Below are 27,515 nucleotides of genomic sequence, written 5' to 3' on the forward strand. Positions count from 1 at the left end.
TGTTGTCTATAGCCATATCTCAGGGCTAGTCTGAGCCCAAAGTCTCAAGTGGTGCAGCGGTCTAAGACACTGCATCTAAGTGCTTGAGGCGTCACTACAGACACCGTGGTTCAAATCCAGGCTGTATCGCAACCGGCCGTGATTGGGAGTCTCATAGGACGACGCACAATTTGCCCAGTATCGTCCTGGGTAGGCCATCATTGTAAATAAGAATTTGTTCTTAGCTTATTTTTATTTAACTAGGCAAGTCAGTTAAGGTAGCTATGCAAATGCACTTGACAAAGTGAAACATTTATTTAAATTATTGCTAATTTAATACACTGACAAGTTATAAAAGTAAAGTACTGTCTTAGGTTTGCTGAAACACTGGTTAGGAGATATAGCTGTAGGTTACTGGACAGGTGCAGGGGTTTGAGGGGTGTGTGTAGTGGCTTGAGGGGGCTGAGATTACTACTGGCAGTCGGGGTGGGCGTGTCGATGCCAGGACAGTCCGATGACAAATGAACACAGGAGGGTGAGTGGCTACAAAATAGGCTGTAGAGTGTATCTACATGCAGCAGTGTTCATCTCATAGAGATGGATGTAACATTGTATCTGTCCCATTACGGCGTCAGAGCATTGGCAGCACCATTGAGGTATTCTCCATTTTCTTATTTTACTACTTCTACAAACTTGGCATACTGCCACCTGGAGTGTTTGAACAGGTATAAAGCCAAGGTTAGTGATTTACTGCCCCCTGGAGTGTTTGAACAGGTCTAAAGCCAAGGTTAGTGATTTACTGCCACCTGGAGTGTTTGAACAGGTATAAAGCCAAGGTTAGTGATTTACTGCCAACTGGAGTGTTTGAACAGGTATAAAGCCAAGGTTAGTGATTTACTGCCACATGCAGTTATGGAATGTCTGGGTACGAGTATAATTCATTGGCTGATCCTTCCTGATGACCTGGATAGAATGATTTGTTCCTTCTTTAAGCCATAGAAAGTCCCACCCAATTGACTACTTCAAAATGGTTAAAGTCCTCAATGGCATTGCCCAGGCTACACCAGGCTTTTGGGCACTAGAGTCCTCTATTTATCTCTATGGTGTGTGTCCGTTCCCTGTCCAGATGTGTCCTCTCCGTGCAGTAGAAGAAAAAAAAAATAGAGTACTGTGAAATCCCCTGTCCATCCTAGTGTCTCATCGTATTCAGGTCCTGAACATCAGCTCCGTCTCACAGCTAGAGGGCCTAACCCTAACACTTAAAAACCCTGACCTCTAAGCCATCCATCAATGCTCTGCTTCTCCTATCCATGCATCAGCAGACTAAGTCCTGTAAGGGTTGGGGTTAAATAAAGCTCTTAAACCTGTTTGAACACTGCGATCCAGTCAGAGAGAAAACAACATGATTTATATCAACACAAATCACTGCTGGGATCCAGGCTGTAGTCCAGTGACATCACATCTGTCCACATCCCGACTGTCCAACAGGATGCCAGAGTACAATCCCTCAGGATGGGTGGAGGGAGGGAAGAGATGGAGTGTTGAGTGTGTCTCTGTATTGTCATTGTGGAAAACATTTAGTTCAGAGTGCTCTGTGGCATGATGACTGAAGTCAAAGAGGTGTGTTTAAAAGAGAGAAACAGTGAGTATTAGTTGGTGCTAAGTAGTCCTTGTGAGTTGAGCTGGGGTTAGGATTCTCGTTCAGGGCAGGGAGGAGGGATGTCCAGCTCTCTCTCCACTAGGCTTCTGTCTGACTGGGGTAAATTCTCTCTGGAGTACTCAGCATACCACTCCTACACACACACACACACACACAAAAGTGTCACAGCTGACAAGTCAGAAATATAGTCATTTGTGTAATCACATTGGTTAGACAGTGAGGGAAGATCAACATCCTGTCTTCAGCTAGATCAAGTCTCATTTAAAGTGACATCTAAGATGGAGCAGTCTGCAGGGTTCTGGTTGTCATGGCAATGTGACTCACCTGAATCTCCTCCTCGTACATCTTCATGCTGAGGTCACTCTTGGTCCGCGACCTCCGACCCAGATACACCAGAGACGAGCTCTACACACACACAAACACGTGTCTATATTTGTAAGAGTGTAGGACGGGGTTTGTGTGCGTGTATTTGTGAGTGTAGGTCTGTGTGTTCTCACCCCACTGCGGTCCATGGCCAGCAGTACTCCCTGTAGAGAGTTAAGTGAGGAGAGCCCTGGACACGTCTTCTTATAAAGCTCCAGAGTGGCCAACGCCTCGTCACGACTCACCTCTGCCTCAAACACTATACCGTTCTCATCTACACAAACAAACACACCATCTTTACACACACATTTCAAACACTATACCGTTCTCATCTACACAAACAAACACACCATCTTTACACAAACATTTCAAACACTATACCGTTCTCATCTACACCACACAAAAACAAACACACCATCTTTACACACACATTTCAAACACTATACCATTCTCATCTTTACACACACACATTTCAAACACTAAACCGTTCTCATCTACACCACACAAACACACCATCTTTACACACACATTTCAAACACTATACCGTTCTCATCTACACCACACAAACACACCATCTTTACACACACACACACACACACACACACACACACATTCAAACCCTATACCGTTCTCATCTACAACACACACACACACACACACACACACACACACACACACACACACATCTCAAGCACTACACCGTTCTCATCTTACTTTGACCGTTCACTCGCGCACACACAGACTTACCCTCAGGATCTAACAGTGGTTCTTTGTTCTTCCGGCTGTAGTTCATACGGAACACAAACGCATCCAGGATGAAGGCAACGATGATGGTCATCACCACCTAGAGAGGACAGAGGGAAATTATTACACACGCTTGCACACACAAAAACAAGTATCCCGGAGTTGCCTCTTCACTGTTGACTTTGAGACTGGTGTTTGCCGGTACTATTTAATGAAGCTGCCAGTTGAGGACTTGTGAGGCGTCTGTTTCTCATACAAGACACTCTAATCTACTTGTCCTCTTGCTCAGTTGTGCACCGGGGCCTCCCACTCCTCTTTCTATTCTGGTTAGAGACAGTTTGCGCTGTTCTGTGAAGGGAGTAGTACACAGCGTTGTACAAGATCTTCAGTTTCTTGGCAATTTCTCACATGGAATAGCCTTCATTTCTGAGAAGAAGAATAAATTGACGAGTATCAGAAAAAAGTTATTCGTTTCTGGCCATTGTGAGCCTGTAATCGAACCCACAAATGCTGATGCTCCAGATACTCAACTAGTCTAAAGAAGGCCAGTTGTCTTGCTTCTTTAATCAGGACAACAGTTTCAGCTGTGCTAACATAATTGCAAAAGGGTTTTCCTATGATCAATTAGCCTTTTAAAATTATCAACTTGGATTAGCTAACACAACGTGCCATTGAAACACAGGAATGATGGTTGCTGATAATGGGCCTCTGTACGCCTATGTAGATATTCCATTAAAAATCTGCCGTTTCCAGCTACAATAGTCATTTACAACATTAACAATGTCTACACTGTATTCCTAATTAATTTGATGTTATTTTAAATTGATTTTTTTTGTTATTTTTTGCTTATCTTTCAAAAACAAGGGCATTTCTAAGTGACCCCAAACTCTTGAACGGTAGTGTATGTGCACACACAGACAAAACCGGTCTTACCATGGTGACGATGTAGAAGGTCATGAAGTAGAGGCGGCTCCAGTGAGTGGTCATGGATGTCACTCCTTCCTGTAGGGTAGGGGACAGCAGTTGTCAATCAACCTCAGCAACCAATCACAACGCTGGACAAGCTTGACAGTCAGGCAGCAGCAGAAGTTTAATCAGATAGGCAGCATTCATTGTAAGGACGGACAGAGTATTACCATGGTGATGTACCAGTTGTTTACCACAGTCAGCTCAAACAGAGTCACTGCAGAGAAGAGATGGAGAGAGATCCTGAATTCCAAATCAATCCCTAGCACTTTATTACACTGAACAAAAATATAAAACACAACATGTAAAGTGTTGGTCCCATGTATCATGAGCTGAAAAAAAACCTGCACAAAAAGCTTAATTAGCTTAGATTTTGTGCACACATTTGTTTACATTCCTGTTAGTGAGCATTTCTTCTTTTCCAAGATGATCCATCCACCTGACAGGTGTGGAATATCAAGAAGCTGATTACACAGCATGATCATTACAAAGGTGCACCTTGTGCTGGGGACAATAAAAGGCCTCTCTAAAATGTGCAGTTTGTCACACAACACAATGCCACGGATGTCTCAAGTTGAGGGAGCGTGCAATTGGCAAGCTGACTGCAGAAAAGTTCACCAGAGTTGTTGCCAGAGAAATGAATGTTAATTTCTCTACAAACTCGTATTAGAGAATTTGGCAGTACGTCCAACCGGCCTCCCATCCACAGACCACATGTAACCACTCCAGGACCTCTACATCCGGCTTCTTCACCTGCGGGATCGTCTTGACGGGAGTGGGGGGGGGGTCTGAGGAGTATTTCTGTGTGTAATAAAGCCCCTTTGTGGGGAAAACATTATTCTGATTGGCTGGGGCTGGCTACCAAGTGGGTGGGCGTATGCCCTTCAAGGCCCATCTATGGCTGCAGCCCTGCCCAGTCATGTGAAATCCATAGATTAGGGCCTAATGAATTTATTTCAAATTGGGTTTCCATGTATGAACTGTAACTCAGTAAAATCTTTGAAATTGTTGCATGTTGTGTTTATATTTTTGTTCAGTATATATATATATATATATATATATAGTATATATATATATAAATAACAGGGAACTGCCTAGTATCGACTACTGTGTGTGCATGTGTTTACCAAAGCTGCTGAGGATATTGTTGAAGTTGTTGAGATAGTAGTAGCCCTCGTCCAGCACCGTCCTGTTGCCTATGGTTACATTGATCTGCCTGTAGGAATCTGCTACTGTACTGGTACTGATAGGGGGGGGGGGGGTATGAGAGAGAAATAGAGTAGAGCGAGAGAGAAAGAGTAAAGAGAGAAATAGAGTAGAGAGAGAGAGAGGAGTGAGAGAGAGAGGAGTGAGAGAGAGAGAGGAGTGAGAGGAGTGAGAGAGAGAGAGAGAGGAGTGAGAGAGAGAGATGAGTGAGAGAGAGAGAGGAGTGAGAGAGAGAGAGGAGTGAGAGAGAGGAGAGGAGTGAGCGAGAGCGAGAAATAGAGTAGAGAGAGAGGAGCGAGAGAGAAATAGAGTAGAGAGAGGAGTGAGTGAGCGAGGAGTGAGCGAGAAATAGAGTAGAGAGAGGAGTGAGTGAGCGAGAGAGAAATAGAGTAGAGAGAGGAGTGAGTGAGCGAGAGAGAAATAGAGTAGAGAGAGAGGAGTGAGAGAGGGAAAGAGAGTAGAGAGGAGTGAGAGAGGGGAGTGAGAGAGAGAAAGAGTAGAGAGAGGAGTGAGAGAGAGAGGAGTGAGGGAGAGAGAGTAGAGAGAGAGGAGTGAGAGAGGAGTGAGAGATAGGAGTGAGAGATGAGTGAGAGATAGGAGTGAGAGAGGAGTGAGAGAGAGTAGAGAGTAGAGAGAGAGGAGTGAGAGAGAGGAGAGAGAGAGAGAGGAGAGAGAGAAATAACGTAACTGAAACCCATGTGAACCAAGATAGCCATCTTGTAGTCATATTACTAGAGCTCCAATATCCTTGTAGAATTCATAGTCTGTGGTAGGCTCTGCCTCGAACAACGTGTCAGGGTAGACTTACCGGTTGGTGTGTGGAGTGTGTGAGGAAACTGTGTGTGACTCACTTGCAGCAGTTAGGGTAAACTACATCAGCGAAGAACTCCATCCCCACGATGGCAAAGGAGTAGTAGAAGATGATCAGTGTCAGCCCCAGACTGAGAACACACACAAAGGTTCTTATTAAAAGTCTCAGACCTGCCTTGTATGTAAATATAGTGGGTTATGGTTCAGAGGTCAGGAAGTGAAGGCGTTACCTTGCCATCCTTGGGAAGAGTTCAAACATGGTGTCCAACACATTGCGATACCGCTGCTTTATCTTAAACAACCTGAGCAAAAAAACACACACACTTACAAGCGGAGTGCACGTGATGTGATGATCAATACAATAATTATAAAATCTACATATAACATGTACCTAACAAAATACCCCTGAAAACATAGATGTGTGTTGTCATAGTAACCCACCTGAGTAGCTGCAGCGGTCTGAGCACCACAATGAAGTAGAAGGGCTCCATGTCGAAGGCCAGAGTAATCAAGCCCAGAAAGGCAAACACAGTCACAGAGAAGTCAAACCTGGTGAGGCGAACACAGACACTGATGGCTACTAGGCTACTAGATAATCACAGTGGACATGCTAATGGTTGAGGGTAAGGTGTTAGGGTTTAATGGTCGGTACTCACAGGTTCCAGCCAGAGCTGAAGTAGGCCAACGGCCCCAAACCTGTTATCTTCAACAACACCTCCACCCCATAGACTAGAGATTGAGAAAGAGAGAGGGGGAGTACAAATGTGTGTTCTCACTAGTGACAAAGAGGAGGTGGCTCTGTGTGTGTGTGTGAGAGAGAGAGTGTTCTTACTCGTGAGGAAGACGATGTAGCTCCAGGGAACCATTCTGGACCAGGAGAATCCACCTGCAGGGGGAGGGGCCAGGACAGAGATCAGAAACAACCTTACAGATTGAGTCTAGTCCTGAACTAAAAAGCATGCTCAATAGAGAATCTGCATTAAATGTACTTTATAGTTTTGGAATAGGTTTAGTTACTATTCAACATGTAGGTCCCTACTAAGACTCTTACTAATCAACATGTAGGTCTCTACTAAGACTCTTACTATTCAACATGTAGGTCTCTACTAAGATCCACACTCCGTTTACGGCCACCACCACATCTAGAGAGGAGAGAGAGAGGAGAGTTAGGCTGTCCTAGAGTAAGATTTGTCATAGGATGACAACACAGATAATAGTACTATAAACTACTAATAATGGATGTCCACTTACACATGGTATACTGGAAGGCTTTAGACTTGACCAGCAGGTTGATGCCTGTTAGAAACATAAACAGAAGGAGGTCAGTCAGTCTGAGTCACCCCAGATAAGAGGAACACAGCATTAGATGGCTGGATGGAAGATAGAAGGGAAAAAGTAAGAATCACCTTTGAAGATAAGAAAAGTAGTGTGTGGAAGATCATCAAACCAGTGTTCCCCGCTCCGCCGTGCCTACAGAGTACAATCACACACAAACGCCACAGAGAGGTGTATATACAGGTACAGGTATCCACACAGAGAAATGGGCTAATTGTGTGTGTGTGTGTGTGTGTGTGTCATGACTCTCTCCTGGGTGAGAATCAAAGGTTCCAGATCAGCTTGGAATAGGGCTGACAGATAGCCAGGGGGAGAGGTGCCGGTTTTGAAATCTTATTAACACCCGGTCATATATTGTATGCCGCAAAATTATCTTTCCTGCCCTGCAGTATTGGGGAAAAAATTGCTTTGTGTAGAGAGACTTTGGCCGCCAAAACCTTTTTGTCCAGAAAGTGAAAATGGGAACAATATTTATAAGATAGGAATGTTAAGAATGGTCAGTGGGGATCTAAAGAATAATCATGTCATAATGTTTATTATTTTGCAATGTCATTAAGGATGGTATAATGAAATAACTAACTCGGAAAGGGTACACATTCTATTTGTCAAGTTTACATCTAGATGTTGTATAAAACATATGATTAAGTATGAGAGTATTTTGGTTAAGTTATAAATGTGATTTTAGTCTTCTAAATTAGATAATTATTTTTCATAACTTTTACCTAGTCAGTAACCACACCCATGTGAGCACAGACATTGTGTCGGCGTGATGGAGCACCCCCTTTTTACCTGAGGATAAAAGCCTTGGTAACAAAATTTACATTCAGACTAGACAGTGTGGAGCGGTGGCTACAAGGCTGAAAATGGTGAGGCCAAAAGACGTGACACCATGGTCCACACATTGAAATGGTTGGAAACTCTGAAAACCAACACGAAGTGAGAAGATAACCCCCCACTACGAGACCAGAAACATTCACATTCTGCAGCTGTGCATGTAAAAGTGGTCCTAGAACTTTGACTAAAGACATGAGGTGGGAAGGAAGAATCCCATCTCAGACAACCATTGGTGCAACTGAAGTATCTATTCTAACAAACACTTCACTATCAGAGAAACTCTACATCTAAGGACATTTGACCTCTGGTGGACAACCAAAGCCTTACATCAAGCCACACCCCATAGACGGATCGATTGGTTTCAACAGAGAGACGACAGAGAAAGACACACATCTACATTGCATTTCTTATCCGAATGAGCGGTGGTTCATGTGCAAAGTATTACTATTCCTTTGAGCGTAGGTTCCAGTGTATCCAAGTGTTGTCTCTCCCTCTCTTTACCTACCCCTCCCTCTCCATATGTGTAACAAGCCATCATATCTTGTCAGTCCACTAGGGACTTTTATCTCATGTAAGTGTGTATGTGTATTCTGTGTTATTATTTATTTAGTAAATAAATGATTCAGTTCTACCCCAATTGATTTAATCAGAAAATGTTGGACATCTACGACATTCAGAACGAGACTGATATGAGGTAATGATTAATAAGTGACTGTTATTGATGTAAGAGATATCTATATGTCTTTCGAGTTTAAATCAGGTGGTAACTCTTCCCGTGGTGCCCCAAATGTATAATGAGTTAATTGTTACATTTGAGTAACATTTAAACAGTTAGTTGATAAGATAAATAACAGTCATCAGATTAATAGTAATCATGTCACGACAGTGTGTTAGGCTTACCTTCCATTTGAGACCGATGACTTCATAGAACTTATAAAAGTCATCCAGGCTGCAACAGAACATCACAAAGACTTCTTTAAAACAACAACACTTACAGTATGTGTGTGTTTGCATGAGTGTCTGTGTGTTACCTGAGCATGGGTGCTCCTGCAGTGTTGAGGGCCTTGTATGTGAGGAAGCGGTCTCTGGATGACATACGAGGCCTGTAGAAACGCATCAGACCATCGAACTGCTTCAGAGACACACCCATTGGCCTCTGGGGAGACAACACACACGAAATGCAACAGTTATACATAAGTTACAACAGCTTACTTTAGGTGGGGGATAAACGTGTGTGTGTGTGTGTACCTGTCTGCTGACCAGAAGTTGGAAGGCATGGTCGATAGCAGAGCGTTTGTGAAGCAGCAGAGATTTAAACTTCATCTTCTCAACACCGTTAAACGTATCGAACACCACCGCCAGGAGCTGCAACACACAGTGTTATACCATGGCCATAGGGTGCAACATAGGAAACAACATATTGTGTGTCTGTGTGTGTATACCAAGTTCATGATGAAGTAAAGTTCTATGGAGAGGTAGACAATGAAGAAGACACAGGACCAGCGGTTGCGAGAGTACGCTGGCATCATCACATCTGGGAAGCTAGAGGAAACAGGACACACCAGAAGTCTCATAAGGCTCTATGCTGTCTTGAGAGAGCAATACAACCTCCTCAGGCACTATGCTGTCTTGAGAGAGTAATACAACCTCCTCAGGCACTATGCTGTCTTGAGAGAGTAATACAACCTCCTCAGGCACTATGCTGTCTTGAGAGAGTAATACAACCTCCTCAGGCACTATGCTGTCTTGAGAGAGTAATACAACCTCCTCAGGCACTATGCTGTCTTGAGAGAGTAATACAACCTCCTCAGGCACTATGCTGTCTTGAGAGAGTAATACAACCTCCTCAGGCACTATGCTGTCTTGAGAGAGTAATACAACCTCCTCAGGCACTATGCTGTCTTGAGAGAGTAATACAACCTCCTCAGGCACTATGCTGTCTTGAGAGAGTAATACAACCTCCTCAGGCACTATGCTGTCTTGAGAGAGTAATACAACCTCCTCAGGCACTATGCTGTCTTGAGAGATAAATACAATCTCAACAGGCACCACTCTGTCTTGGGAGTAATACCATGGAGTTTTCAAACCCAGAGGCGCAACACTTCCGTGAAACACGCCGTGAAGCAGGCTCGACAGACGAGACCGGGATTTGGCAAGTTAATGGGAGAAGTGAAAAAAAAGTGTCCTTACTTGTTAATTTTACCTAATTCTAAAAGGCTAAACAGATGAGACAATTTTTTTAAGTAGCTGAACCTGTCATTACTACAACCTTGTGAAAGTGACGAACTGAAGCATTTTTATTTTTGTCAAAAACAACTTTATATCGAAGGAGTGCCTTTCATTTAACGGCCTGCAAATGTGCAGTTCGACGCGGCACGACCGTAAGACCCATTGACTTGTTTCTGTGCATGAGCTATGCTAGCTAACGTCACCATGACATTGCCTACAAGTGTGATTGGGGATTTCTATTGGAGAAGCAGTTACTGCATATATTCATAGTGTATTGTTTTTGGTAATACAATATCATCAGGCCAGTGTTAGTAGCAGTGGGGGGGCATTGTATTCCAAAATGAATAACAATTTTAATTAGACAGTGCGCTACCTGCCCTACTCTCTCCCTTTTCTGACAACTGGAGCTGCAGTCCAGTGTATTTATTTTTGGTTGGGGATCTAGATAGCATATGAACATGTCATAAGCCATTGCAAAATGTAAATTAGCTGGAAATGAAACTCTCTCAGCCTCATGGTAGAATAACATGAAATGTTTCTCTATGCCACATGGTTAAATGTGTCAAATTGCAATAAGTTTTGATTGGTTGTTGTTTTTTGCTCTGACCTCGCAAAACTGCGATACGCCACTGGTACTTGACACCGATATTTGACTAGGGGAGGGTGAGGCTTGAGGAGGGGTGAGACTTGAGTAAGTGAGGGGTGAGATCTGAGGATGACGGAGTTCCTAATATGGCGCGCTCTCTCTCCGACTGAAGGCGGTGCACTCTGAAGTGATTCAAGTGACCTGTGTTTTGAGCCACAGGTCTCTCCAGTGACTAGCGTGCTGTTTGGAGGACGGTACACTGCGTTTCGCACGCAGGCAGGTTTAGCAGTCACAGTGGCCCAAAGCAAACAGCTAAATAACCTTTAGAATGGTGTTGTACCCAGACAGATCTATTTACTGAGGAAAAGCAAATGCACATAAAACTTTACTGAAAGTTTCTTTGGTAGAAATACTATAATGTTAAACTGTTATTTTTTGCAGTGGCGGCAATTGTTTTGCCGTGGCGCAGCGCCACAGCTAAATAAATGCATCAGAAACACTGCATCAGGCAATATACTGTCTTTAGAGAGTAATACAATCAAAACAGTCAGAGTATGAAACATCAGACTATTATACAGACTGATGTGTAAAGCAGGAGTTGGTGTGTGTGGTATCGGAGCCTTACTTTGCGGTGGTCACGAGCACAAAAAGACTCACGATGCTGTTCTCCAGAGTGTTGAAGTACTGAGGAGAGAGAACACCAGACAAAACAGTATGAGACCAGTATAAGATAGACCACTCCAGCTAGCACAAGACTAGCAGTCTTCTACAGAGGCACAACATACAGCTAATGTCATTATCACTCACCGGATCAGAAGTATTAGGGGAGAACAGACAGAAGCCTGTAGAGAGAGAGAACAGAGCCATACTCACACAGGCACAATAGAAGATAATGGATTTTATTCATTTTGAGGTTGTTTATATAAATAATTTAATTTCCACTGTTCAATTGTCCACTGTTTTTGGAGACTCATCAAGGATTTTCATCTAGGATCAAATGTCTTTTTCAACCTTGAAGAACATCCAAAATGGTGTGTGTTTGTCTCACCCAGGATGGCAAAGATGACCATGAAGAAGAGCAGCAGCAGCAGGATGTCTATAAAAGGGGGAAGGGACTGGAAAATTTGACGCAGGTTTCTGATTGGACAAGAGGATGACAACACACAACAGTTATTCACGCTTTGCAAACAACATTTCTCAGTGACTTAATAAAAAACAACGTGTGTGTATACCTTCGCACGGCACCACAGTATCTGCAATCCACCAGGAATATGGGTCTGAGAGCTCTGGTCACACGCAGGTGCGATGTCTGCCGGATCAGAACCACTATGGCCTCCACAAACTGGAGCAGCAGCACACAAGTCTACACACAGGACAGACCAGGTGTCAGACATATAAAATGGTGGAACTACACATTTTTTAAAACCAACTGATAGGCGAGAGTTTGTCACTCTTGTGAGTTAAAAAAGGTCACAAGGGGTCCCTCAGGGCACTGTTCTGGGACCATTCTTATTTGTAATCTATACGATACGTTTGGGATGCTCCAATTTTTGGGACTGGAGTTTCACTTCTATGCAGATAGGTATGTACCTTCACCATGGTCCTCTTGTGTCTGATGAATGTGTGGAAGCCGAGCCAGCGCAGCTTCATACACAGTTCAAACGCCACCATAACCAGAGCCAGTAACTCCAGAGTGGCATGGACCTATAGAAACAAAATACAACCTTTAACCTTTTAAGATATAGGGGGCAGCATTTTCACTTTTGGATAAATAGCGTGCCCAGTTTCAACTTCCTGCTACTCATACCAGGAATATAAGATATGCATATTATTAGTAGATGTGGATAGAAAACACTGAAGTTTCTAAAACGATTTGAATCATGTCTGAGTATAACAGAACTTATGTAGCAGGCAAAACCCTGAGGACTAACTGTTCAGAATTGTTTAATGTTTTTTGCATCTGACTGCTCCCTCAGTTGTCTTTGCCAAGGGATATTTGATAGGAACCATTTTTTCAGTTCCTACCACTTCCACTGGATGTCACCAGTCGTTGGAATTTGGTTGAGGTTATTCATTTGTGCAACGAAGAAGAAGCACATCCTGGAACAACGTTACACTATTGAGAGTTGCGCAAGACGTAAAAAGGAGCATGGTTTGTTTACTTGCTGTATTGAATACAGATTGCCCCGACTACAATTTGATCGATTATTAACGTTTAAAAATAACAAGTTGTACAAAAGTAGTTTGAAATATTTTGGCAAAGTTTATAGGCAACTTTTGAAATGTTTTGTAGTGACGTTGTGTTTTTGTAAGCGGTTTTTATCTGGATCAAACGCGCTTTATAAATGGACATTTTGGGTATATATGGACGGAATTAATTGAAAAAAAGGACCAATTGTGATGTTTATGGGACATATTGGAGTGCCAACAAAAGAAGCTCGTCAAAGGTAATGCATGTTTTATATTTTATTTCAGCATTTTGTGTAGCGCCTGCAGGTTTGAAATATGCTACCCTCTTTATTGACATTGTGCTATCATCAGATAATAGCTTCTTTAAAATCTGACATGTTGGCTGGATTCACAACGAGTGTAGCTTTAATTGAGTATCTTACATGTGTAATTTAATGAATGTTTGATTTTATATCATTATTTGAATTTGCCGCGCTGTATTTTCCCTGGGGTTTTTTTCTAAGTGGGACGCAAGCATCCCCTATACCATAAGAAGTTAACCTCTAACCCAGCAGCTCCAGAGTGATGTAGACATGTGTCAGTGGTAGTATGTGTGTACGCACGTAAACATCCAGGCGTAGTGATGGTACAGCGGGAGCCTCACAGAGTGACAGGACCATCAGCAGGACTCCTGTTAGCAGCTCCATCATGTAGAACAGGTGGTTGTGAGCAAATAGGTACGCTGCCAGCGCCTTGGGGTTCCGAGGGTGTGTAAAGAACTTATCATTGTTCTCTCCTTCCTATTGACAACACACACACACACACACACAAATGTACATCTGAATTTTGTTTGATAACACAAGTGTGAAAATATTATACATTTGTTCTAGAGCTCTCTACCATTCACCTGAGCTATACCTGTAGCTACCAAAAAAAAGGTACAACGATTAGCACTTAAACTCATATGATCTATCTGTCACATGATGCTGATTAGTCCCTCCATAGCTAGGCTTTCTTACAGTCAGCCACCTGCCCTACACTGCCTCTAAGGTAGTTAGAGGCAGTGTAGAGCAGGTGGGGCAGAGTTACACCTGTTTTTAGCCCCACATTGTTTGCAATAAATACAAAATAAAAATATTTGCCTGTTTTGCATGTTATTTTGGCATTAATACGTGTCACATATCAGTTTGCAAAATGTAAAATAATATATAATATATATATATATATATATATTAACAATGCTCAAAAAAACAAAGGGAACACTAAAATAACACATCCTAGATCTGAATGAATGAAATATTATTATTAAATACTTTTTTCTTTACATAGTTGAATGTGCTGACAACAAAATCACACAAAAATGATCCAGGGAAATCAAATGTATCAACCCATGGAGGTCTGGATTTGGAGTCACACTCAAAATTAAAGTGGAAAACCACACAACAGGCTGATCCAACTTTGATGTAATGTCCTTAAAACAAGTCAAAATGAGGCTCAGTAGTGTGTGTGGCCTCCACATGCCTGTATGACCTCCCTACAACGCCTGGGCATGCTCCTGATGAGGTGGCGGATGGTCTCCTGAGGGATCTCCTCCCAGACCTGGACTAAAGCATCCGCCAACTCCTGGACAGTCTGTGGTGCAACGTGGCGTTGGTGGATGGAACGAGACATGATGTCCCAGATGTGCTCAATTGGATTCAGGTCTGGGGAACGGGCGGGCCAGTCCATAGCATCAATGCCTTCCTCTTGCAGGAACTGCTGACACACTCCAGCCACATGAGGTCTAGCATTGTCTTGCATTAGGAGGAACCCAGGGCCAACCGCACCAGCATATGGTCTCACAAGGGGTCTGAGGATCTCATCTCGGTACCTAATGGCAGTCAGGCTACCTCTGGCGATCATATGGAGGGCTGTGCGGGCCCCCCAAAGAAATGCCACCCCACACCATGACTGACCCACCGCCAAACCAGTCATGCTGGAGGATGTTGCAGGCAGCAGAACGTTCTCCACGGCGTCTCCAGACTATGTCACGTCTGTCACGTGCTCACCTGGTTTCATCTGTGAAGAGCACAGGGCGCCAGTGGCGAATTTGCCAATCTTGGTGTTCTCTGGCAAATGCCAAACGTCCTGCACGGTGTTGGGCTGTAAGCACAACCCCACCTGTGGACGTCGGGCCCTCATACCACCCTCATGGAGTCTGTTTCTGACTGTTTGAGCAGACACATGCACATTTGTGGCCTGCTGGACGTCATTTTGCAGGGCTCTGGCACTGCTCCTCCTGCTCCTCCTTGCACAAAGGCGGAGGTCCTGCGCACCATAAATCCAGAGAATGACAGACTTTGATGACAAAATTTGCCCATGAAAAAGACTGCGGCGCCACCTTCCTGTTCAAGTGAGCACAGCACAACAAGGTGAGTCCAAAATGTATTGTATGCTGCTGCATAAATGATGTAATATGCCAGGGAGATAAGTATACTGTAGCTAAGAAAGTAATACTAAGTGTATGTTGTGTAGTAAGATGTTAGTAGTCCATGAGCCCCACCCTAATAATTTGGTCTATTTATCCGCTTGTTGTCCCCTTATACCATAGTTTGTACATCACAATTGTCATTACAAACCACATTTGTTTTAAGCAAATCAGCCATATCAGCTATGTTTTTTTAAAAGGCAGTAAATGAGGCTGAATGAACTATTTCGCTGCCAGTCAAGGCTCCGCTGATAGCCAGGTGTAGTTAGAAGTTATGGACAAATTACACTCACTGGCCAGTTGATTAGGTACAAAAATGGATCACTGGTCATTGAAAGGCTGGTCATGGTTCACATCAATACCATTATCCCAGAAACCCTAGACCAACTCCATTTTGCGTACCGCCTCAATAGATCCAGAGATGATGCAATCTCTTTTGCACTCCACACTACACTTTCCCACCTGGACAAAAAGAACACTTACGTGAGAATGCTATTCCTTGACTAGAGCTCAGCGTTCAACAACATAGTGCCCTCAAAGCTCATCACTAAGCTAAGGACCCTGGGACGAAACACCTCCCTCTGCAACTGGATCCTGGACTTCCTGACAGGCCGCCCCCAGGTGGTAAGGGTAGGTAACAACAGATCTGCCACGTTGATCCTCAACACGGGGTCCCTCAGGGCTGCGTGCTCAGTCCCCTCCTGTCTCCCTGTTCACCCATGACTGCATGACTAAGCACAACTCCAACACCATCCTTAATGATGTGGACACCAAGGAATTTGAAGCTCTCAACCTGCTCCACTACAGCCCTTAGTCCTCCTTTTCCTGTAGTCCACAATAATCTCCTTGGTCTCGATCCCATTGAGGGAGAGGTTGTTATCGTGGTACCACACTGCCAGGTCTCTGACCTCCTCCCTATAGGCTGTCTCATCGTTATTGGTGATCAGGCTGTTGTCTCGTCGGCAAACTTAAACAAACGATCATGGTCCAAACACACCAAGACAGTTGTGAAGAAAGCACGACAACACCTATTCCCCCTCAGGAGACTGAAAAGATTTGGCATGGGTCCTCAAAACGTTATACAGCTGCACCTTCGAGAGCATCCTGGTTGCATCACCGCCTGGTATGGCAACTGCTCAGCCTCCGACCCAAGGCACTACAGAGGGTAGTGCGTACGGCCCAGTACATCACTGGGGCAAAGCTTCCTGCCCTCCAGGACCTCTATACCAGGCAGTGTCAGAGGAAGGCCCCAAACAATTGACAAAGACTCCAGCCACCCTAGTCATAGAATGTTCTCTCTGCTTCCGCACGGCAAGCAGTTCTGGAGTGCCAAGTCTAGGTCCAAAAGGCTTCTTAACAGCTTCAACCCCCAAGACTCCTGAACAGCTAATCAAATGGCTACCCAAACTATTTGCATTTCTCCCCCACCCCCATTTTTACACTGCTGCTACTCTCTGTTTATCATCCATGCATAGTCACTTTACCTCTACCTACATGTACAGTACCAGTCAAACTTTTGGACACACCTACTCATTCAAGGGTTTTTCTTTATTTGTACTATTTTCTACATCAAAACTATGAAATAACACATGGATTCGTGTAGTAACCAAAAAAGTGTTAAACAAATCTAAATACATTTTATATTTGAGATTCTTCAAAGTAGCCACCCTTTGCCTTGAGAGTTTTGCACACTCTTGGCATTCTCTCAACCAGCTTCTCCTTGAATGCTTTTCCAACAGTCTTGAAGGAGTTCCCACATATACTGAGCACTTGTTGGTGTCACGTGTGCTCCCTCTCCGGCCTCTAGGTCACCAGGCTGCTCGTTATGGAGCACACCTGTCACCATCGTTACGTGCACCTGTGCGTCAGACTCACCTGGACTCCATCACTTCCCTGATTACCCTCACCAAATATGTCACTCCCTTTGGTTCTTTCCCCAGGCGTTATTGTTTCTGTTCTGTGCGTTGTTCGTGTTTCTTATTTTTGTATTATATTGTGTTTATTTATTAAAAACACTCACTCCCTGAACTTGCTTCCTGACTTTCAGCGCACATCGTTACAGTTGGCTGCTTTTCCTTCACTCTGCGGTCCAACTCATCCCAAACCATCTCAATTGGGTTGAGGTCGGGTGATTGTGGAGGCCAGGTCATCTGATGCAGCACTCCATCACTCTCCTTCTTGGTCAAGTAGCCCTTACACAGCCTGGAGGTGTGTTGGGTCATTGTCCTGTTGAAAAACAAATGATAGTCCCACTAAGCGCAAACCAGATGGGATGGAGTATCGCTGCAGAATGCTGTGGTAGCCATGCTGGTTAAGTGTGCCTTGAATTCTAAATAAATCACTTACAGCGTCACCAGCCAAGCACCCCCGCACCACTCCTCCTCCTCCATGCTTCACAGTAGGAACTAAACATACAGAGATCATACGTTCACCTACTCTGCGTCTCACAAAGACACAGCATTTGGAACCAAAAATCTCAAATTTGAACTCATCAGACCAAAGGACAGATTTCCACCGGTCTAATGTCCATTGCTCGTGTTTCTTGGCCCAAGCAAGTCGCCTCTTCTTATTGGTGTCCTTTAGTAGTGGTTTCTTTGCAGCATTTCAACCATGAAGGCTTGATTTATGCAGTCTCCTCTAAACAGTTGATGTTTCTGTTATTTGCTCTCTGAAGCATTTATTTGGGCTGCAATTTCTGAGGCTGGTATCCGTAATGAACTTATCCTCTGCAGCACAAGCATCTCTGGGTTTTCCTTTCCTGCGGCGGTCCTCATGAGAGCGTTTCATCATAGCGCTTGATGGTTTTTGCAACTGCACTTGAAGGAACTTTCAAAGTTCTAAAATATATTTTACACTTTTTTGGTTACCATATGATTCCATGTGTTATTTAATAGTTTTCATGTCTTCACTATTATTCTACAACGTAGAAAATAGTACAAATAATGAAAAACGCTAGAATGAGTAGGTGTGTCCAAATTTTGACTGGTACTGTACATATTATGCCCCAAAGAATTTTGGCTGTTCTGGAGGCAAAGGGGGTTCCTGGTACAAGATGTGTGTATCTAATAAACTGTCCGGTGCGTGTATAACTACGCTGTAATATTATAACGTAGCTAATCATTACTATCAACATGTAAGTAAATACCAAGTAACTACCATGTGTGTGCGTGGGGGGGTACCTGTAGATAGATCGCTGCTTCCTGGTAGTTCATCTCCCAGCTTTGTTGAAGTGAGGCATTGTGTGATCTGTAGTTTGGTGGTGGCCCCAGTGTTGGTATCACCTGGTTATTCACGATGTCATACCCCCCTCCTCCATCTACATAGTAGAAAAAAACAACATTAATACAAATTTGTAAAGAGCCTCCAAAACCTGACAGTCATTTAGTGGTTTCGCTCACTGTACTGCATTTTCACAACATATTCCCCCCACACATACTTTTCGGGGACTAAGAATTGATTCCCATTGAAAATCCTATTTTCCCTAACACTAACCTAGAATAGCCAAGTGGGAACTGGCAAAATGTCCTCACTTCACTGAATTTGAGTTGGTTTAGTATTCTTGTGAGGGTTTCTGGTACTCACAAGTATAGTGAAATGTGTACACAGACACACACACACCCACCCATGCACTCGTTGCAGAATGAGGAGATGAGGGCTGGACTCTCCTCCAGGGTCAACTCTACACTGTTGTCATGGATACCAGCAGTCTCCACCAGCACGGACGAACACTCCATGGCTCTAATGGCCTCCAGTGGTCCAGGACTGTGAGTGTTTGTTCAGGTATGTGTGTTTGAGCGTGGTCCCCTATTGAACGTGTGTGTGTCATTCACAGTCCACAGGTTCAGCGTTCACACACCTCCAAGGACACTCAGGGGCTAACATGCTACTGCATGTACTTAAAGTTCTAGACAGGAAGTGAGGTCACCTCCTGATGGTGAGAGACAACAGACTGAGAATGAAGAACATCCTAGTTAGATCAGTGTGATGTCTGGTCTGGCTGTATGGAGCCTTAGCAGGCTGAGGGGAAACTAAGCTATGGTCTTCAACTTACCCTAAGTACTTACAATATGACTTCAGTCTCTGACACCATGATAGATATAATCCTTAAATCAACCCAACTCATATTTTAATCCAACTAAGTCATACTTGATAAAGATAATATACATCCAGTTCACCACTGACCATTAAAAGACTTATCTATAAACAGATTTTCAAAAGTTCCTCATAAAATCAAGCAGTAAAAATAAAATCTCCTTAGGAATTACAGACAGACATCTGTGATCACTGGATCTGAGTGCCAGTCAATCAGTCAGCCGGATCCTGCACATGGAGGCCTCTGCTGGTGCTCTGACATTAGCGTGTTCTGAGCTCAGTCTGCTGCCGTGTAGAGATCAGACTCCAGTTTAGTGATAATCCTAGGCGAGGCTCCTGTTCTCTCAGGCCTCTGAAGTGGCCTAGAATCTGCTGTTGTCCTGACAGCACTGTGTCTGTGGGTAAAGTCCCAGCCACTCATTTGTTTTTCAGACAAAATAAAATGTTGGAGCTCCTGTCAACAACTCACTGAGGTCAGGCCCCATGCCTGCCTATGGATCCCCAGGCCCATACAAACACACACAGGGCAGTCCTGGTCAGTCCTCCGGGCTAACAGGAAAATACTACAGAAATCCTCTTTCCTCCATGGTGGCTCCTCCAAGCTGCCTAAATCACAAGAACAAAGTCAGCAGCTGAATCATGTCCTGTCGTGAGCCAGAGCCTGAGTGAAGGTCTGCTCCAGGCTGTGTGTTTTAGAGCAGGCCTTCCTTTTGCTGTGTCCTGCTCTCCACCACCTGTGGAACAATCTTTGCCTCCCCTTCTTCTCCCAAGCCTCAGGGAAGTCACTGCTCTGCCCACTCCAGATATCCTGGAAAAACACCCGTACTTTTCCTGTCCACTTCCAAAGGAGGGGAAACCGAGAGCTCACACACACACACACACACACACACACACACACACACAGAGAGAGGGCCAGGGGGGATTAGAAAGACACACACTGCCCTGCGTGTGCTTCGGGTGGGGGGGGGGGGGGGCAGCGTGGCGCAGGGGGCCACTCACAGAGGTATCTGCTTCTCTGCTGAGGCTGCAGTTTCCAGCATGTATGTGAGAGGCAGTTTGCAGTGTGTGAGAGGTACAAAGGCTACAGGATTACTGAAGTGGAGACACACGACACACACGTGATCTCTGGGTTATGGGGAGACCTCTTTCTTTTAATTTAAAGCGAAAGAGCAGTGAGCCAGCGCTCCCCAACTACCATACCCGCTAACAACAAAACCCCCCTCAGCCAAACCCTATCGTCAGCCTGCAGAGGAGCTGCCCCTCTGGTGAGTCTTTATGGAAGGGTTACACCCTCTTATCTTCAACTACAGTGCCTGTTAAAGTAGAAGATACATTTGTTTCTGTACTCCTTTGTTCATTCATTTTTCCACATTAGATTCATTTGGCAGTGGTTCTTTGCAGAAGTTGTTTGGTGTGGTCATAAGAAAAAGTATCACGTGATCAATTGATACATCTCTTGAACAGATTATATAGCCTGTTTTTTTTATTGCACCATTTAGAGAAATGCAGAAAATCTTAACATGAATTCCTAAAAGCTGTTCTTTCTAGTTTGAGTAATTTAAAAACAGACTTTCATAGTACCTAATTCACTCATAACCTACTCATCATAAACTACTAGACCAGTAAACAAAGAATAATGAAGTAATAAAAAGTCCTTGAAGTTCAGAAAGTTCAGGACATTTGTAAACACTTATTGAGTCATCCTGATAGTTGCGTTATCAATCTCAATAAACATCAAACAAGCCCCAAACAGGGCAGGTCACCAAGACAATAAACTCACGTTTTTTCTGCAGGCCTAATCTGATCTATGCAATACATTAGAAAGAATAGAATAGAATTAGATGGCCTAACGGAAAAGTACGCAAGTTAGCTAATGAGCATCATTATGATGACTCCACAAAAATTACAAACCGATCAAAGACAAAACCTAAAAAGTATGATACCCATTATGAAGAGGCTGTGTTAAATGCAATTTCAACGTCATTGGCTGCAGCCACTCTTGTTATCAAGCTAGATGGGTCAGCTATCCTTGCTAGCTACCTACGCAGTAAAATGGGGATGTCAACAAAAACTTACTCTCGTCTCCCCTCTCTGTCTCCTCACTCAACAGACCGCTGTTCGCATCATCCCAGGTCAGGATGAGAGGCACGTCATCATCGGTATCCTCCATTCTCTCGGCCGTAGATCAAATCCAGAGGAAAACAATTTAGTTAACTAGTAAAACTACAAAAGTCCCAGCTAGCTACCGTTAGTTAGTATCTGATAATTCCTTCTAGCTAGGCTAGCCTTAGTTACTGGCTAACGCTATGGTCAAAATATACACGCCATACCTAGTTAGCTAGCTTCTGTCTTTTAGCTAGCTATCATCTTCAGATAACGTTAACATACTGTCACATTTAGCTAGCTAGTTAGCTAACTGGATAACTAACTTTCCAGGTAACTAACGTTAACTCCACTAAATTAGGTAAGAGTGCTTTCCATTAACGAAAAGCACCAGATTGACGACTGTTGATGGAGTTATGTAAACCATAACACTTAAGCATTGTATTGGCACCACCATCGACTAAATGTCTCATCCAAAGTCAAACTAAATATGAAATATTTTCAAATAATCTCCAAATACTAATTTATGCAAGCTGCGTCTCGTCAGCAACACTAAAAAAAGTACTTCCGGTTCACGGAATTTCTGAAATGCTCAAATTAAAAGTCCCCCGTGTGAGGTAGTGAACATTATTAATAATAAGGGTTTCATGTAGAGAAATCTGACCTCTCTGAAATGGAAATAGATGGACCTCCCTTAAGCAAAATATATTTTACCAAAACCCTCCCTATCATTAGTCACTTTAAATAACGCCACTTTAATAATGTTTATATATCCTACATCACTCATCTCATATGTATATACTGCTCTATACCATCTACTGCATCTTGCCTATGCCGCACGGCCATCGCTCATCCATATATTTATATGTACATATTCTTATTCACCCCTTACATTTGTGTGTATACGGTAGTTGTTGTGAATTTGTTAGATTACTTGTTAGATATTACTGCATTGTCGGAACTAGAAGCACAAGCATTTCGCTACACTCGCATTAACTGCTAACCATGTGTATGTGACAAATAACATTTTATTTGAACGCCTGAATTTTTTGTTGTTGATAATAATAAAGTGTTTCCCTAAAAGCTGTCTGGGTTGAAACATATTGAAACATATTCTATTGTACATAAATTGTACATAAAGTCAATAGCTTAATTGGGCTAATTGGTATTACTTCCCAATTAGATTACTTCCCAAGCAAAGTCAGCCTCTGAATGTCAAAGAAACGAAACAATGATATCCCCATATGCGTCTGAGTCACTTATTTTACAGCATAAAGCGGTGTTATAGATCACTTTATAAAATCGGATCCGTTTTATTTTCTTCAAAATCTTAAACTAGGCCTGTGCTTTTAGCCATTTTCTTTATTAAGATATAGATCTGTGGCATACCCTCTCATCCCCCCTCAATTTGAGTCTTGGTTTGAACTTAATTAACAACTCTTCACTGACACAGAGGTAGGCTATTTAAAATAAAGACATTAAAATGAATTATGTCTACTTGATTTTGCCTACTTTCAGCACCATGAGCTGTCCATTTCGATTGATTTTTGCCCCAGCTGCTTCTTCACATTTCAGCACCACAATGTAAATGACTCGAATCTGGTTTATTGTTAGGCCAATGACTTCAATAAATACATCATGGGCAAGAAGCCCTATTGTTTTTAGTAATTTCATTTATAGTAGTAGCAAGCTATCAAATTTGTCCTCCGTTCCTCCTCATCTTCGCGCTCTCCTTCTCAAATTGAACAGAACATAGGCTATAGGCTCGTCCGCACGCAGGACAATGCATTATTTTGGGCTAGACCTAATCAACAATTATTTTTGGAAGAAACCTTTGACTGTCCTCCTGAACTGCCACCGTAGCCCTACACAGCACAACAATTGGTTAAGCAGCAGACCAAAACGTTTTTGATCAACATCCCAGCAGCTATCTTAGAAATATAACTTCTGTTCTGTGCTTCTCATAGCACGCACTTCGTAGCCTATGGGTTACTGATAATTTAATTTGAGACCAGCCTAAATGCGCACTTGATATTGCATGCCCAGTGGAGAATAAGAGATGGCACAAATCGATATAGCCTAATAAGCAACTCATAAAAAAATGATAAATATTTAAATTTAATCAACTACAAATTACATTACCCTCCTCTGGACTCGATTTAAAAAATACATATATATACAAAAGTATGTAGACATCCCTTCAGATGAGTGGATTCCTCTATTTCAGCCACACCGTTGCTGACAGGTGTATAAAATCAAATACACAGCACTGCAATCTCCATGGAAAAAACATTTGCAGTAGAATGTCCTTACTGAAGAGCTCAGTGACTTTCAACATGGCACCTTCATAGGATGCCACCTTTCCAACGAGTTAGTTACATTTCTGCCCTGCTAGAGCTGCCCCTGTCAACTGTAAGTGCTGTTATTGTGAAGTGGAAAAATCTAGGAGCAACAAAGGCTCAGTGCAAAACAATGTCTGTCCTCGGTTGCAGCACTCACTACCAAGTTCCAAACTGCCTCTGGAAGCAACTTCAGCACAATAACTGTTCCTCAGGGCCTTCATGAAATGGCTTTCCATGGCCGAGCAGCCGCAGATTCCCATGCACAATGCCAAGCATCGGCTGGAGCGGTGTAAAGTTCGTTGCCATTGGACTCTGGAGCAGTGGAAACACGTTATCTGGAGTGATGAATCACAGTTCACCATATGGTAGTCCGATGGACAAATCTGGGTTTGGCGGATGCCAGGAGAACGCTACCTGGAACAATAGTTGGGTCTGTTTCTCATGGTTCGGGCTAAGCCCGTTAGATCCAATGAAGGGAAATGCTAACACTACAGCGTACAATAACATTCTAGACAATTCTGTGCTTCCAACCTTGTGGCAACAGTTTGGGGAAGGCCATTTCCTGTTTCAACATGACAATGCCCCTGTGCACGAAGTGAGGTCCGTACAGAAATGGTTTGTCGAAATCGGTGTGGAAGAACTGGACTGGTCCACACAGAGCCCTGACCTCAACCACATCGAACACCTTTGGGATGAATTGGAACTCCGACTGTGAGCCAGACCTAATCACCCAACATCAGTGCTCAACCACACTAATGCTCTTTTGGCTGAATGGAATCAAGTCCCTGCAGTAATGTTCCAACATAGTGGAAAGCCTTCCTAGATGAGTGGAGGCTATTATAGCAGCAAAGGGGGGACCAACTTTATATCAATGCCCATGATTTTGGAATGAGATGTGCGACGAGCAGGTGTCCACATACTTTTGGTCATTTAGTGTACTTAACCCTCTCCTTGACTGTAATTGAAAAAGTATGGCCCTCCCGCATTTTCCTCCAGGTAACCATTCTGTAAATTTTTATCCCTTCCTAATAGTAGAAAGTGTCAATAATCTGTAGTTATTCATGTTATATGAAAAATTGTCTAAACATTCACAATGATTCATATTTGTTCCTTTTTAAGTGACATTTGCAAATAAATGCCCCAAATGCAAATAATTGTATATGAAATAGATATTGGCTTATAGAGCAAAAATGATTCCAGGTGCCGCAGTAAAAAGGTATTGTAGGGAATACTCTGTAGAGTCTGTAGAATGTATATATGGTGTCATTTCATTGGGCACTGAATAATGCAGAGTGTTACTGGCCTTTTACTCCACCCATTCCATTGGCCATAACCTTAACCTAACTCTCCTAACCTGCTACATTAATTATCCTAACCTGCTGCGTGAGTTCTCTTAACCTGCTATGAAAAACTCACTTCCGGTCATAGCTGTATTCCACCTAGTCAGAACTCTGAGCTGAGTGTGTATTTGACACTTAATGTAGTTCCACCTCTGACACTGCCAAAACAACCACAATGCGGATGTCAGCTAAAGTGGATCTGATTGAATCAGGCCCTTAGAGAAGGGAGGATGGGAAAAGATGGGAGGTTGAGATATACTTTGCCTGGGTGGGTAAGAATGGGAGTTGGTGATAAGCTTGGCTTGGGTGGGCAAGGATGGCAGGTTGGGACAAGCTTGGCTTGGGGTAAAGGAGGAGAAAACTGGGAGGGGGAGATGGAAGGGTTATCTTTGGTGAGAGAAAAGGAAGAATTTGACTATACACCATTGTCATTTTATTCTGGGCAGATTAGGAAGGGATGTTGAGTCCTTATTGTTCCTAGTTTGTCATTATAGCTAAGATTCACTGTTGGTTATTGATGAGAGTGGAAAGGGGCCCCCATTCGCAGGATTGGGATGGGGGTGACTGGGAGGGCATCAGACACTGTCGCAGTCGGTGCCGTTTAAGATGAGGGAGGATACTTTTTTCATGAGCATGGCTGTTTTTCTATTGCAGCATATTGGATGACTCTCATTCATACTCCATTCACCTAGTTCAATGTAACATCGATAAGTTTAGGCTACTACATGATACTAAAATTGTCCCTATACCCATCATGAGGTTGCTACAACTTTGCCTATGAATGAAAGTTTACGACTAGGTTCACAGGTCGAGAGAAACATTTGAGGTGACAGGCAGTGACACATTCAATACCGCCCTTGCACACTCTTGCCTGCATCTAGTTGCTCTAGGGTGTAATCATTAGACCAACTGTTGCAAACGAGTGGCTTAAGAAATCCATGACAGTGATATCGGGTCATTCTCCGGTATCATTGCTTAATAACACCAATAGAAAATAATTTTGGGACAGAATATGGAGAATGAACAGAGCACATCTTCAAGACACAAAATGTATTAAATAGATAAATGAAAAAATAAACAACTTTACCATTACAAATATCGACATAGAGGATAGTAAAAAGCCGACCTCTGATATAATTTGGGAGGCTTTTAAATGCTTTTTAGGGAATTATAATAGTATACTAATAGTTGAATCTGAGTTAGTGATTTATTTTGATTTAATTTGAATCTCTTAGAAAAATCTCATTAAAAAAAATTGTCTTTAAAAGGTAAAGAAGAAAACACAATTTCTGAACTTAAGCAGGAATATGATATTTTACTTTTGAAGAGAGCCAACAACTACAGGTTAAACTCAAAGAAAGCATACTGCTTAATGGCAAGTAAACATCTTGCAGCCCTCACAAAACGAAAACACGCCAAACCAGTTATAGTCTTAAAATATAAAGAAACAGATGTGTTAATTAGAAACACTAACCGATTACAATTTTAAAAGCTTCTCTGAAATTCTATAGAAATCAGAATTAAACAGCGGGACTGATCTTACAGGCTTCTTATACTCAACAACCCTGAAGCAATTATCAGCAGACAAAAAACAATCCCTAAAAACATCACCCAAAAGAAATACATGACACTGTTAATAAAATATTTAGTGGAGAAAAGCACCAAGAATGGACAACTTTCCAATAGAATTCTATTTAACATTTTGGGACAAAGTAGCGCCCCTATCTACACAAATGACAACACGTCTCTCAATTCAGTCTTTCCTCGTTTCATGTATCAAACAGTTATTTCAGTTATATTAAAACCAGACAAATCTGGAGAGTCCCCTGCTGATTACAGACCCATAAATGTAATAAATTATCACGGCTCATAAGAACCAGACAAAAGAGACGGATAGTACGAATCTCAGGTATTTATTATAACACAGGGATTAGGCAAACAGCAGGTCGAGGGCAGGCAAAGGTTAGTAATCCAGGTCAGAGTCAGGCAGGTACAGAACAGCAGGCAGGCTCAGGGTCAGGACAGGCAGAAAGGTAAGAACCGGGAAGACTAGAAACAAAACTTGAGAACAGGAAAACGTGAAAAACGCTGGTACGACCTGACAAGACGAACTGGCAACAGACAAACAGAAAACACAGGTATAAATACACAGGAGACAAGTACAAGACAGGTGAAACAGATCAGGGTGTGACAAATTGTGTTAATAAAATAATAACAATGCTTATAAGCAATAGAATGGCAAAAGTTTACCAGACTTGATACATATTAATCAAACAGGGTTTATTCAAAA

General features: G+C 42.9%; 1 protein-coding gene across 4 annotated transcripts; it reads right to left on the minus strand.

Moving 5' to 3' along the window:
* Nucleotides 1-270: 270 nt before the first annotated feature.
* Nucleotides 271-22,137, minus strand: LOC139389464 (two pore segment channel 1). Of its 4 annotated transcripts, none has more exons than XR_011629412.1 (28): nucleotides 21,517-22,106; nucleotides 18,528-18,664; nucleotides 13,505-13,681; nucleotides 12,303-12,416; nucleotides 11,945-12,075; nucleotides 11,761-11,849; nucleotides 11,520-11,554; nucleotides 11,338-11,396; nucleotides 9,340-9,439; nucleotides 9,146-9,262; nucleotides 8,929-9,053; nucleotides 8,798-8,846; nucleotides 7,135-7,198; nucleotides 6,980-7,024; nucleotides 6,814-6,870; nucleotides 6,561-6,614; nucleotides 6,385-6,457; nucleotides 6,170-6,277; nucleotides 5,959-6,030; nucleotides 5,770-5,859; nucleotides 4,840-4,955; nucleotides 3,883-3,929; nucleotides 3,680-3,748; nucleotides 2,750-2,846; nucleotides 2,137-2,276; nucleotides 1,964-2,044; nucleotides 884-1,772; nucleotides 271-736 (listed from the first exon to the last, which is right to left on the minus strand). XR_011629412.1 is itself a non-coding variant. In XM_071136244.1 (27 exons), exons 1-27 carry the CDS (start codon nucleotides 21,608-21,610, stop codon nucleotides 1,668-1,670), a joined length of 2,445 nt encoding a protein of 814 aa, XP_070992345.1. In that variant the 5' UTR covers nucleotides 21,611-22,137; the 3' UTR covers nucleotides 271-1,667. The 4 variants fall into 4 exon arrangements, 2 of the variants coding, with proteins under 2 accessions (XP_070992345.1, XP_070992344.1); XR_011629411.1 differs by having other exon boundaries at nucleotides 271-687; nucleotides 786-1,772; XM_071136244.1 differs by having other exon boundaries at nucleotides 271-1,772; nucleotides 21,517-22,137.
* Between the last annotated feature and the right edge of the window lie 5,378 nt (nucleotides 22,138-27,515).

Source organism: Oncorhynchus clarkii, chromosome 30 (genome assembly GCF_045791955.1).
Source record: "Oncorhynchus clarkii lewisi isolate Uvic-CL-2024 chromosome 30, UVic_Ocla_1.0, whole genome shotgun sequence".
NCBI lineage: Eukaryota > Metazoa > Chordata > Actinopteri > Salmoniformes > Salmonidae > Oncorhynchus > Oncorhynchus clarkii.

Coding starts and splice junctions, on each gene's coding strand:
- LOC139389464 (XM_071136243.1), bottom strand. CDS start 19,082: ATGGAGTGTTCGTCCGTGCTGGTGGAGACTGCTGGTATCCATGACAAC. Junction 13,682..18,527: donor AAGCAGCGATCTATCTACAG/GTACCCCCCCAC, acceptor TGTTGTCAATAG/GAAGGAGAGAACAATGATAA. Junction 12,076..12,302: donor ACAAGAGGACCATGGTGAAG/GTACATACCTAT, acceptor TCCTGTGTGTAG/ACTTGTGTGCTGCTGCTCCA.